The sequence below is a fragment of the Callionymus lyra genome, chromosome 18 (assembly GCF_982586985.1).
Source record: "Callionymus lyra chromosome 18, fCalLyr1.hap1.1, whole genome shotgun sequence".
Lineage (NCBI taxonomy): Eukaryota > Metazoa > Chordata > Actinopteri > Syngnathiformes > Callionymidae > Callionymus > Callionymus lyra.
This window is the reverse complement of record NC_141835.1, coordinates 6,877,572-6,891,180: the sequence shown is the minus strand read 5'-3', so window position 1 is coordinate 6,891,180 and position 13,609 is coordinate 6,877,572. Positions and strand designations below refer to the sequence as shown.

Genomic DNA, 13,609 nt, shown 5'->3' with positions numbered 1-13,609 from the left:
TGCAAACCTCCATCAAGCAGCTTTAAAAAAAAATCTACAATCTGATTTTTATGAATCCACATTTATTTTGATATATAATTTCGTTAGCAATGAGCTTTAATCGAACAGCAGGCGGCAGTAGAGTGACAGCACAGGAAAACGATTTATGGATCCAGATGGTTGTTTTTTTTTGTTGCTAAGAAACAACAACAATCACTGCCAATGAAAGACGAAAATACAGTTTTGGAAAACGTTAGTCATATTTATTTGAGTTAAGCATACACAAGACAGCATACACCAGATTCTTCTCGTTGGAAGTCGTGTAACCTTGTGCATAAAAGTTAAAACCATGCTAGCCCTCGTTAAGCGATGACGACACACGATGAGTATAAACACGCTAGCGCTAATAAAGCAGGTAACCATGCTCCGTCCTCCACCAAGTCTTCGTTTAGTTCAGGGGTTTAGTTAACTAGACCTAAAGTTTTGGATTTTTATCACTTAGAACGGTCATTGTTAGTCATTTATTAATCACAATTCAGGGTCGTGGGGGCAGAAGCTGAAGTAAAGAGGCCTGGACTTGTAGGAGCCCTGGTTCTACTTTGAGTCTCTCTCGGATGACTGAGCTCTTTTCTTCCTTCACTCATGAACAAGACCTCAAGATACTTGACCTCCATCAAATCTGGACATTCAACTCTCTCCTGACTATTAAGGAGAAATATATATAAAATAAAAAAAACACCTTCAAAGATCCATCACTCTACGAATATCGTAATATTCAACACGGACACTGAGGTTAATAAAATATGTACACGGACACATAGAAAGAACAGTAGGAGGGTTTTTAACTCAAATATTATTCCATTAAATATTAATGTTGTTAAAGGTTGATGCTTCCAAACAGTTGGGGAAGCCCTTGAAGCAGGAGTGAATAAAGCAACTTCACATTAAGAGGAGGAACATTCCATTATCAAGTTTTTTTTTTAAATTGGTAACATGAAAAGAGACCTTTACCAAGGTCGCAGGAAGTAAAGACTTCTGAGAGAGTTAGTAAAGATCTTTCTCAGGGGGAATTTAATATTTCCTGGTCCGCCCCGGGGCTTCCTCCAATTTAGTTGACATCCTGAAATGACGCCTGACTCGCCACAAATGGCTTCTCTTGGAGGAGCAGTGTGTTCTACTTTGCATCTCTTCTGGACGACTTAGCCGCACTTTCTCAAGGTGTATTTCTACGCGATCGACATGTGGGGGCGCTGTTACGTTCGGATAGAATAAGGTGGGGGGGCGGGATGCGAAACATTTGTAATCAAAACCAGAAAGAAAAGGGAATTACGGAGCTAATAGATCCGCCATTTTCACCTTAAACTTAGACCCCGCCCCCAGGAAATTTGACCTACTTTTGTAGTGATGGCAGTATTGTTTTAATCTCCAGGAACTCCTTGGTGTGGACGCCCGGTAAGAGTAGATTTGGATCAGTAATTGGAGACTATTATCTGGTCTCTTGGCTCAGCTCACGACCAGATGCTGCCACGGAAAACGCTCCTCCAACTGCCGAAACATTGCATCGTTGTTATTTGCTTCAGAAAAATAATTGCCTCCGTATTTCACCAACAAAAAACACTTCCTGCTTCGAAGCTTTGAATCAGTCCCTGCGGGAACAGAAATGAGGCCTTACAGTAATATTTAGATAATATTCTCCAACAGAAAAAGAGTATATTATTGCACACAAACAGCACAATGACGTAATGATATATATCCAGTAGATAGGTGCTATGAAAGTGGCATCAATAGAGCGAGAACTAAATAAACTAGTTCAGCAGCTTCTTCTCCGCCGTATTTTCGCCCAACAATTCCCGCGAGACCTGGCGAGCTGCTTAAACTCCACGCACGTTAAATACTGGTGAGAGGGCCACCTATGAAATAAACTATTGTTAAGGCAGTACTACTGATTCGGAGTCAGCCCTCCAAGTCGTTCCAAAAAAACCGCATGGCGAAAGTGGATCCCTTTTTTAGGAAGTGAATCAAGGGGGGAAAAAAAAAGTCTTGATAGAAGCCCTTCTGTCGTGATGACATGGTTTAAAATGATTCTGTCCATGCTCATCATGTCTTAGCGTAGCATGCTAGGTACATTTTTGGAGGGGAAAAAAAATGCTCAGTCCGGAAGTCCCGCTTTGCTTCCATTTTTGGGCTTTTTATTGCTAATTTTTAAGGGATCTCAGTCTCGGTTAGCCAAGGGTCCAGAACAACGTGTCGCAACAGTGACGGGGTCCTCCTGGACGTGGAATGTAACAACTGGATATTCAACGTGTTTAGCCGTGTCGTCTGAAAAGGTGAGAAGAATCTCGTCCACGAAATGGCTTGAAAAAAGTCAGGATTCCCTGAGGTGGGGAATGAACAAGCCGGCTAACGCTCCTGCTGGAGCTTGGGTGGCACTTTGTAAACAAAACACTGATACAAAATCGGTAACACAACTACTGCAAGAAGAGTAACAGACACAATATCACATACGTTCTAAATTGTGCATTTCATCTGGATTAGCATTCGCGGCAAACGGGCCAATTTGAAATCCCTTGATTCTTCAAAACCCTGCCAGGACTTGTTGGTTGCAAGTTCCTTAAGCTTAAAAAATGTCCTTGAATTCCTGAAGAACTCTTTGAACTAATGGTTTTGCGCAACCAAGAAAAGATCCGACTGCTAAATATACAAACTAAACTTTAATTAGCTAGCACTGTTTGAACACGCTACCGATTCTCCGATTTCTTGGAAAAAAAGAATCAATGACAATATAAATACAGATGCTAACAACGCAAATGCAACACATCACAACCACTTTAAACATGAGTTAGTTTCGAATTGACCTCATACACTGTTACGCCCTTCAATCGGGTACACTTGATATTTAATCCATGTGGCTCTAAATTGTTCTTTCTTGGCCAGATATTGCCGATTTTGTTTATGTTTCTCCGTATCACGTGACATGATTCGATTTCAATTTGATAATACATTTTATTTTCAATAAAAGTTCAAGGTACTTTAGTTCTTTTAAGCGACTATTCATAAAGGTCTGATTGATGTAAAGCTAATTTAAGGTATAGCTAAAGAGGTTAAATAAAAGTGCCACCCGGAAACAGATCTGTGGTCGTTGTAAGGTGTAGGCGATGGAGAGTTTGAATCGAAAGATCTCCGGCTCTGTTGATCAGCTTTGGTCCCTGGGGTTAATCAGCAGTCCGTCCGACCGTGGGAGCCAATTCTGTCCCTGTGGTCCGGCGTAGCCTTTTTCAGCTCCGCCCACAGTAACTCCACCGCCCGGCTCGCCTCGTGGAGGCGGCCCTTCTCCCAAGTCAGGCCGGGCTCCCCGCGAGTCCCGCGTCTGTGCTTCATCGTGAACTCCCGGCCTCATCCTGACAAGCGGACGGGCTTGAAACGGGGGTCGGAGAAACGCAAATCTTTGAGATAATAGACAAGGCGACGTCCCGGCAGTCACACCTCGATGATGTTGACAGATGGCATCCTACTGGTGGTGTTGTTGTTCGAATACTGTGGGAACAAAGAAGGAGATAATTAAAACAGAACTACTAAGACCTTCTGGTAAACATGAGGATGCCGCTTGTGCAGGCATTAGCTTATCAGCTATATTAAGTATCTTTTGAGAAAAGATTTCTTAGAGCTGTAGAAGTAGCGATGATCTTCTCAAGTCAAAATGCAATTGGCATGAAATATATTTGACGTGTTCATCATGGCTTCTCGCTCAGAGTCGAGAAAAAAATGCGATGAGCTTCAGTCGCATGACTCGGGTGAAACGTTGCAGTCATGCCAAAAACAAGCGAATGTTCAGAAATCGGCCTCAAGCTGATGACACGGCGGCTGTTGAAAAGATCGACCGAGGACCAGTCACCTGCAGCGGGAGTTCACCCAGGGGGGGGAGGAGAGTGGGTGGTGTTATACCTTACTGCGCAACAGCCCCCCTGTCGGGTGTTCGGGAGTGCTGCACTCTGAGGAGTTTTTGGCTTTGTCCTTGTTGTTGTTGGGCTCGTTGTCTTTGATGATGTCGTACTGGCGGCAGAAGAGAGCGATGACACCTGGGTGGCGGAAAGAATAGATGTCGGAAGGAAACACAGCAGGGGGTGAAGTTGGGTGAGCGGTAGGTATCCTTACCTGCCCACATGATGAGGACCACCACGATGATGATGAGTTCCCCCGCCCGCAGCTGCGCCGTCTGACCTACTTCCTCCATCGTCACTTCTTCGTCTGCAAGAATAAAAAAAAGTTGAAGTTCGGTTGAAAGCTTTTGTTTCTGCTTCGTCATAATTTATTCACGCGCATCCCAGTTGAAACAGCACGACTTGATGTTTTCGGCTAAACTTCTTTCACGCTTTCTGACACTTGAGGGCCGGAGGGTAAAAACAACATCAGCGAAATCAGGTCGAAGATGTTGCGAGTCCCGCTCTCGTTTTCACGTTTCAGCAGTCGAACTGGCTCATTGAACATCGATGATCGTAGACATTAGTTTGGATGGAAAATATTTGTAGAAGTAGTTGTTCTTTGGATGCTTGAACAGTCCAGGCTTCATCATCCTTTCTCACTGTTGTCTTACTGTTTTCCTTTCCAACATACAAATACTCTGTTTGTAACATTTTTGTCTTGCCTGAATTCAAGCAATTGGCTTCGTCGTCTCCTGCTTTGATCCCCTGCAACAAACCTTGTCTTCTGCGCAAGATTCTGCCTCGTCTAAAACCTGCCTACCCTTTGAAATACTGTCACACACGCTCTGGTTTTAGCTTCTGACCAGTTGCCCGATGTCTCCGTAGACACCATGTGATTTTGCCTTGACCTCACCGTTTTAGCTACTAAACATTAGCTCAACATTTTTACTTCCTCTGAACATATTATCACTTTGAATTGTACTAGCTAATGCTTCTGAACTCTCTAGGTCAAGGTGAGCCGTTGGCCGAAATACAAATGTCTTTGAGGTATCCCTTGTGTTCCCTCTGGGTCAAGGTGAACGACTTACCTGGCTTCCATAAATACATATGCCGTGGTGTAGGTCGTTCACCTTGACCCTGAGGCAACACACGGGTTTCCGGATTTTCTCCGGTGGTTGGCCAATGGATAGTTTTGCTTTGGGAGTCATTTTCATGCTAGAATCACTAGAAATATAGATTCAATTTAGTACTGCACATCTTTCAAGACCATTCCCATCTCTTCGGGGCAATAGGGAGCATAGGAAGATCAGTGGTTGTCCACATGGTGCCCAAGAACCAGCACCACAGAAGGTTGAGGAAGCACCCGGCAGTATTTCTGCCTGATGTTGTTCCTACTTTGTTAAAAAGAGTTGAATGTGACCTCAGGAGAGAGGGGAGAAGGTACTGCATACTAATGCGGGACAAGGAGTGGAGGCATCGACTGCGGGGAAACCTAAAAACTCCACACAGAAGGAAGATGTTTTTGCATAATAACTGAAATTGATGGACTCGTAGGAAAGAGACAAAGCAGGAGAACTAATTGCAAAAGTCGGGATTGATTTACAGCAGAAAATCCACTTATCAACGACCACTGGGAGGGATCAGAGCTACTTATTCACATAGAACAGAAGCCACAAAATCTCCCGCTGCAGGGTCTGGCTGGAAGTTTAAAGGTAAAGTTCAGCGTGGCGTAAAAGTGCACTCCTGTCTTTTTTAATGTATCAGCTAGTGACATTTTGAGTGCCCGCCGCAGCAAGAGCGCCACGCTCTGCTAGCTGTTAGCAACAAACTGTTCTGCTGATCGCTCAGCTTCTATTGTGCAGTGTCGGGACAGAAACAATGACTAGTGGACTTTACAGGTCGGCTTCATCAGCTCGGCCCATCTGCCAGTAGCATAGATTTTAAAACTTGCGACCATGTTTGCTTGCTAAGGTTTCTGATGTAGCACAATGATAGTGCCATTATTGCATTTGCTATTTTAGTTTTAGGACCTATGAGACATTAACTTGAGTAGAGAATTATTAATATTATTGTCACTTAGGCTAGGGTTTGTCCCACTTATAAGTAAGTAAGTAAGTAAGTAAAGGTTATTTGTAAAGCGCCTTTCTAGACCAGGAACACAAAGCGCTTTAACAACCATCAGTAGATTCCGATCCACAGACCTCACAACCTGAGCTGGGGTGTAAGGCTGGATCAGACCACTGATGTAAGGAGGAGCCTGATATGAAAAGCTTTGAAAGTAAGAACCAGAATTCTAAAATTGAAATAAACTGGCAGCCAGGGAAGAGTTTTAAGAATCAGGGAAATGTGAGTTCTTCTACTAGAGTGGGTCAGAATTCTACAGAGTTTTGTATCAACTGCAGGCGACACAGCTCCTTCTTGTTTAGACACATAAATAAACTGTTACAATAGTCTAAACGAGAAGACAGAAACGCATGGATTATACGCTTGTGATCGTGTGGCGACATCATTTTCCTAAGTTTAGAGATTTTACTGAGTTGAAGGAAACAGTTTCTGGTCAGTTACTAGCATTGAATGTTAGCATGGCTGCCGTGCAAATTGAACTATTTTTTAAGTAAAGATTTGGACTGAATCCTTTGAATGAAAAGTGTAGTTTATTAAATTTGAATACTGAATACCAACAAAATAAAGCCAAGCTCTCAGATCCACATGACGCTCAGACGAACGAGGGATGAATAAACCTTCTCTTTCTTCTCCTCTTGTCCGCCCTGTCATTTCACCACAAAAGGCTCTTTTCACACTTTGGCTGCAACAAATGTCTGTGGATCTTTTCTATTGTTTCCTTTGGCTCACGTCTGTGATGACTGACAGCCTGTTGATTTCATCTTGGCAGTTCTAGTTTCGGTGACACGGCGGCGGACTTTGATAAAGAGTTTTTTTCAGTCCCTTTTGTGTTCATTTCTGCTCAAATATAAAGCTTTGAAAACACGTCAACACACTTAGCACGGAGGATGAAGCCTCGTGATTGGTCCAAAATTCCCTTTCAACTTTAAATTAGCGCTCTTACACAGATTTAGAAATGATTTGAAAACCGTTCATTTTCTCTAACTATGTAGCCATTAGCGCTGCTGTTAGCTGTTAGCTTTGCTTGTTTGCCTGAGCTTTTAAATCACACAAGCATCCCACATTTAAAACCCTACTTTTTTTTTTTTTTACAATTTATATTAAAAACATTAGTGTTTTTAATACATCTACAAGTTTTTTCTATGTCAATAATTAGGTTTGATGTTTTTCATTTTTTATAGTAACCAAATATTTATTCTGAAACTCTACATGAGAGTAGGTACAATAATGTGGCCCCTAAAGAAGTTTGGTTGAGCCCTACCCTAGATGGTCTAGAAGTATACCATTGTCTAGTGGCGGCCATGTTGCCTTAGTACCCCGAATAAGCAGGAGAAAAATAACGGTGGATGAATAAACTTGTAAAAAACTATTTTTTATCAGTAGGCTTTAGTGTATCCTTGAGGTATCGTCTGGTGTTTTTTTGTCCTCAAACAAGCAACGCTAAGTAAGATTACCCAGAAGGCCTTGCAAAGTGCAAACTGGTTTCATGTAAATTTAAATATTGCGTTTGTATCAATGATCAGGCCATTGATATATTTAAGAGAAAAGAGAGTCTGAGTGTCTACAGACTGAGTCTGACTTGGCAACAGACCCAAACTGAAACTCGTTTATTTGTCTCTGACACAGCTCGGCAGTGGTTCTACAATCTTCCTGCAGCGGTTCCAATCTCTCCTTCCTACTTCATGACTCCACTATCGGGGGGAAGTAGCGGCCTCACATGAGAGATGAGGAGAAATAAAAGTCGGGGAATGGAAGAAGCCGAAACTTCAGCCAACGACGAATCGATCGGCCGGCCCTTTCAACTCCCGACTATCTCCTCTCTGCCGGTGATGAATGCCTCGCCTCATTTTGGTTTACGGTGGAGCGGTGCAGGGGGGCACGGGGGGTGAAGCCTGCAGTGGCACATCGATACGACCTGAAGTACACAACCCCGCCCTCAATTCATTCTCTCTTGCGGTTGGGGTTCGTGGGGGGACGAGCCGTCGAGGCAGCCTGTTGTGAAATTTCATTTCACGCTTTGTGTGTCTATTGATTTTTATTGGACTTTCAGACAGAATCAGTCAAGGGATGGTTCCGCCGCACTGATGGTCTCGGAACAAGGCGACGGGATTTACAACAGATGCTCAAGGGCTACTTTACCTTTGCCCTTAGAGGCCTGAGTCTCTGCCTCTTTGGGCGTTCGGAAGCGCAGGGTTTCGCTCAGAGGGCTCGTTCCCGACATGCTGATGGACTGAACGTGCACGATGTAGTCCGTCTCCTCCTCCAAGTCCCACAGTGCACAGGAGCGTGTGGTGGTGTTGACTTCCTGGATGAACCGCAGCATGCGCACATCTTTCTTCTGTTTGGACACAACAACATGGTCGGGTCGAGATGACCTTACGTAAGTCGCGTTCACATCATGCGTTAAAAGCAACTGAGTTTATTTTAAAGTCAATGTGGATCCTCAGATCTTGAGAAACAATAACAGCAAAGCTTGACTAAACAACAAGCCGACTACACTGTACATAAAGGTGGGATAGGTGTTCTTCAAAGGCAAAAAAAGATGGCAAAAGGTCACTATTAGCCGCCTTTTAGGCGATTTTTGTCCTATCAATAGTTTATCATTTTAGGTTTTGTAAGACCTTCTCAGAAATGTTTGGCATCGAATTGAAAATGGCGATAAAAATGCAGTGAACTTACACAACTGCAGCAATGAGTTCACTGAGAGGGGGTGAGACAAAGAGAAAACCAAGTCTAAGGGTGAGTTGTTTAGCGACGCTAGTTGACTACATTTCCCATGAGCACTTGCTAAACTTCGCAAAAGTTGGAAGAATTTTCTCTTTACAGACTTCCATTTGCTGTATGAAGGATGGATATCGATGAGGTAATGAATCAGATTGTGGATAATGAAAAATGACATGCGTTATGACGGCTTTGTAAACAATATAACTTTAACTTTGTTTTTGTACCGTAATTCGCCCCCCCCCCCCCCCCCCCCCACCACAACCAGCGCGATATGTAGCTTGTTCAAACCATCCCCAAGAATTTTTATAGTGAAAATAAATAACACAAAACATCTCAATTCATGCTATATTCAGCTAGTTTTGAGTGGATGTGTCATCACAAGTTTTATGAAACTATTTTAGTAAAAATATATTGAGCTGCTTTAAAAAGTGATATGGAAAGTATGTAAGTAAGTAAGTAAGTAATTTTTATTTATATAGCGCTTTTCCAGACCAGGGTCACAAAGCGCTTAAACAATCAAAACAATATTCAATAAAGTATATACTTTAAAGGTCAAGATAAAACTGATAACACAACAGGAGTTCCAGAAAAACAAGGAAAAGCCTGAACAAATAAAAACGTCTTAAGATGTTTCTTGAAAGAGTCAGTAGTATTTTATTTTATTTTGAAGGCTATTTGGGCAGTTATTAACGGCAAGATACTGGAAAATTTGATTTAACATAAAAGAAACAAAGTGTCGAGTTGAAACCCACACCAGGATTGGAAGAACATACAGGTTCTAGCAAGAAAGTGCCACAATTATGGCTGGTTTTCAATCCTACCTGCTGAGTGATGGCAAAGCCGATGACGAGATCTCCGTCTGGGATGTCCCATGTCACCACAGCAGAGTTGGCCTTCACTGCCTTGATGGTCACATTGACAGGCGGCGACAAACTGTCTGCAGAGACAAAGAGGCAAATCCAGCCCATGTTACACTCACGAGTGAAACGGCCACACTTTTTTTTATCATCCACCCATGATTGTTGCTGAGTCATGTTTGTCACAGACGTTATTTATCGGCTGCCGCGCCCTTTGACATGTGTGCGGGGAGATGGATCACGAAGTCCGCGTCGTAAAGCAGAATCAATTAGAGAGCGACACGAAAAGATGGCCCGCGGCTGCCGACGGCCTCAACATGCTACACGTGTGGAAGACGTCGAGCGATCGATGCAGGTGTTGAGAAACGATCCGCTGTCTTGTTCCTATGATCCAAACCTCTATATCAGAATGATCTACCAGCTATTCCACTATCTAACTTCCACTAACATTCTTTATTCCTACATTAATATCCTCAGATTTCATTTAACGAACACAGGACGACTTAAATAAATGCGCCTCGGTGTTCTCCAAAGTGTTGTGAGCAAGCTGCTTTTTGGAGTCCAACACTTTTTGGAAACCATTGCTGTGTCTCAAATCGCATACTTCTCTTAGTATACTAGAAGTTAGTATTCATCAGGATAGTGTACGTACTAGCTAGTACGCAAATTCTCCACAGATAGTATGTCTCAAATCAAACTCTGCTGCTACACACTAACAGGAAATGACGCGACAGCTTCTTCTTCTACTACTATTTAACGATGGTTTCAAGGAGCTGTTTGAACGCTATCGACACCTGCTGGCAGCACGTTTTGCAAGTTTGGAAAAAGAAATAAAGAAAAAATATGAGAATCGAAATATTCACGAGATATTTAAGCTGGTATCAGCCGCGAAGACGTGTCATCCTCCTACTGTTGGCTGAAAATGCACCTGTAAGTATATGAATATATATGGATATATATATGACGTAACTTCCGTTAACAACGTCACTAAGATGGCAGCCGTTTAGGCAAGTATGCGATTTGAGACACAGCACATGCCTCCAAGGCATTGCTAACTTTTTACATGGTCCTTAAGAAAAGCAAAGGGCGGGGAATGGTTGGGACAAATGGCAAAGTACAGGCTAATGGCAAATTTCGACTAAGCACTGTGGGTACCTATTCCTTGTTTAGTCAGGTAAGGTCCCTTTTCTTCAGGGCTTTTCCTATATCCCTAGTACGCTTTTTGGTGAGCAGGGACGGCATTGCCTGTCGCAACAACGTAGGCAGCAGCCAAAAAAGAGAAGGGTTTGTCGACTGCAAGCAATCCTTGGAACTCCTTTTGCTATTCTATGGTGGCATTTTTAGCTGACAATATTGACCGCAATTGCAACGATTTTGTTAGCTCGCTCCCGCCCAATCAGCTGCGCCAATTGGCCTCATTTCATGCTCCTAGCGAAGTGCACCAAGAAAAGGTCTGGGTCGATTATTTTGGCCCCTTTTAGAGTGGGAGACAACCTCACGTCGAAACATGCCAATAAAAGTTTGGATGGTGTTTTTACTGTACTGTACGTTCCACAGGTTACTTTAACATTAAACTATTGATTTACTGGATTGAATTAGTTTAGGCTGTCGTCAATGTGTGATGAGGATTTTAAGGAAATGAATTCTAAAATGTCCCTGACATCGGTAAAAAAACGTCTTCCCTCATAAGCTGGACTTTACAATAAAGTCACGTTTTTATGTCCCGTTCCGTCTTGTTGAGCGACTTAATTTCCTGAGAGCGTTAATGTAGTAGGCTCTTAAACGTGATGAAGTGATGACTCAGCGCCTCAGTTTTACAGTTCCAGGGGAAACAAAAGTGTGTGACACTTAAACACACACACACACACACATACACACACACACTTGGGTTGAATTGAGGTCGAGAGGTGCTAATTTGGAAAGCAATGATTTCGTATCATTATATTCTTAAATGTCCGGGTTTGCGAGTGTTCAAAAGGCCGGATTCGATTATTATTCAACTCAACAGGAGAACATTTTACTTAAAGATACACACAAGAAAATAAGTGATGGTAAAAATGTACAGAATAATTTTGTTTGGTATATTTCAACAAGTTTTATCTATTTTAAAGCATGATCTGTTTTTATTATCACTTCCCAAAATGTAGATCTAAAAAGTGCACACTGAAATATGTACTGTTTTTCCCACACCAAAAATCAATATTTTCCTAAATTATCAGGATACATTATGGCCTGTATTTCCCTTGTAAATACAAGGACCAGGCCATGTGTACAATGACCTGCGTTAAACCTGGTTAACTATCTGAGTGACTCATTTTCCACTGGCATCTTGCTACAGTTCATTAAGTTGTATATGTAAAGTAAGTCATTTTTATTTATATAGCGCTTTTCCAGACCAGGGTCACAAAGCGCTGAAACAATCAAAACAATATTCAATAAAGTATATACTTTAAAGGTCAAGATAAAACTGATAACACAACAGGAGTTCCAGAAAATCAAGGAAAAGCCTGAACAAATAAAAACGTCTTAAGATGTTTCTTGAAGGAGTCAGTAGATCATCAAACACAGAGGAAGATCGTTCCAAAGCTTAGGAGCAACAGTCTGGAAGGATTTCTCTCCTCTGGTCCTGAACCGTGTTCAGGAACCATCAGTAGATTCTGATCCACAGACCTCAGAGCCCGAGCTGGGGTGTAAGGCTGGATCAGATCAGTGATGTAAGGAGGAGTCTGACCATGAATAGATCTGAAAGTAAGAACCAGAATTTTAAAGTTGATCCTGAAAGAAACTGGAAGCCAGTGAAGAGTTTTAAGGATCAGAGAAATGTGAGTTCTTCTACTAGAGCGGCTCAGAATTCTCTCTGCAGAGTTTTGAATCAACTGCAGGCGAGACAGATCCTTCTCGTTTAGACATGAAAATAAACTGTTACAATAGTCCAGGCGAGAAGACACAAACGCATGGATTACAAGCTCCAGATCATGTTGTGACAACATTTTCCTAAGTTTAGAGATTTTACTCAGTGAATTCTGAGCATAAATCACTTCCTATTGAACCGCCACAGAATTTCAGTTGTGAATCAAACAACAATACCAATACACGTTTCCTTCAAACACTGCTTTGAAGCCGATAAAGGTGGCGGCCATCTTAGGAAAACAGTCTCCTTGCTTTAGTCGTTTCAACAATGCTTTGAGTATGTTTCTAATGCCTTAACAATCAGACCTTCGTCAATTAACTGGGTCGTAGGTAGCGATGAAATAAAGCTTTCCTGCCTCTTATTAACCCATCATCATTCCCAGATGTTCTTCTGCTGTAACAAACTTTATCATTGTCTCCATAGTTGTTAACCTCGATAACCCACAACAAATTGGGCGCGGAAAGAAATGAGCCAGTAGATCCAAATTGGCTCCTCCAAGAGGTTAACGCTCACTAACTCTCACCTTCAACGGGCTCTAATCACGCAACCTGCCGCACATCTGCGCTCTCTGAACCAGAACCGACCCGGGACTCCATACGTTGCCGACACAGCTGATGAATAGGCCGAGTAACAGCAGACGACAGGACGGGAACCTGCTGAGGCTTCTTCTTCCACGCCAGCGACACCGATGTTCAAAGTGGCTTTCTCTTGTTTACTTTCGCCGCTCTGTTTATCTTCTCCCCGGACGGAGGGATGGTATCTCGGGGCCGCCGGGACCCACAAATCCAGCTCATTATGTTGTTTTCTCATGCTATGCCTCTTGTTTAAGCCTCGTCGACCCGGTGAGTCTCCGCGGCACTCGAGGTATACAAGGCAACACTTTCTTTTTTGCTGATTGTGGCTGGTGAAGATTATGCAACTTAAATGAGGGGCGTCATGTGAACTTAAACAAGGGGCGTCAAAACAGTGGTGTGTCCCAATTACACATTTTGAGTGCGTTCACACTGAGCTGTGTGCGAAGATGTAGCACTCAATTGGCACACTTAAATCGCCAAAAAAGTGTGTGTGGATCAATGGACACTTTCAAACCCTCT

The 13,609-nt window shown here is 42.7% G+C and overlaps 1 protein-coding gene across 1 annotated transcript in view; it reads right to left on the bottom strand.

Moving 5' to 3' along the window:
- Positions 1–228: 228 nt before the first annotated feature.
- Positions 229–13,609, bottom strand: part of fndc5a (fibronectin type III domain containing 5a) — a 29,388-nt gene continuing 16,007 nt past the window's right edge. The window contains exons 2-6 of the mRNA XM_087780267.1: positions 9,569–9,684; positions 8,163–8,361; positions 4,132–4,224; positions 3,922–4,055; positions 229–3,513 (exon numbers count right to left, since the gene is read on the bottom strand). Of these exons, the coding sequence (XP_087636393.1) occupies positions 3,457–3,513; positions 3,922–4,055; positions 4,132–4,224; positions 8,163–8,361; positions 9,569–9,684 (599 nt within the window). The 3' untranslated portion in view covers positions 229–3,456. The remainder of the gene's footprint in view (positions 3,514–3,921; positions 4,056–4,131; positions 4,225–8,162; positions 8,362–9,568; positions 9,685–13,609) is intronic.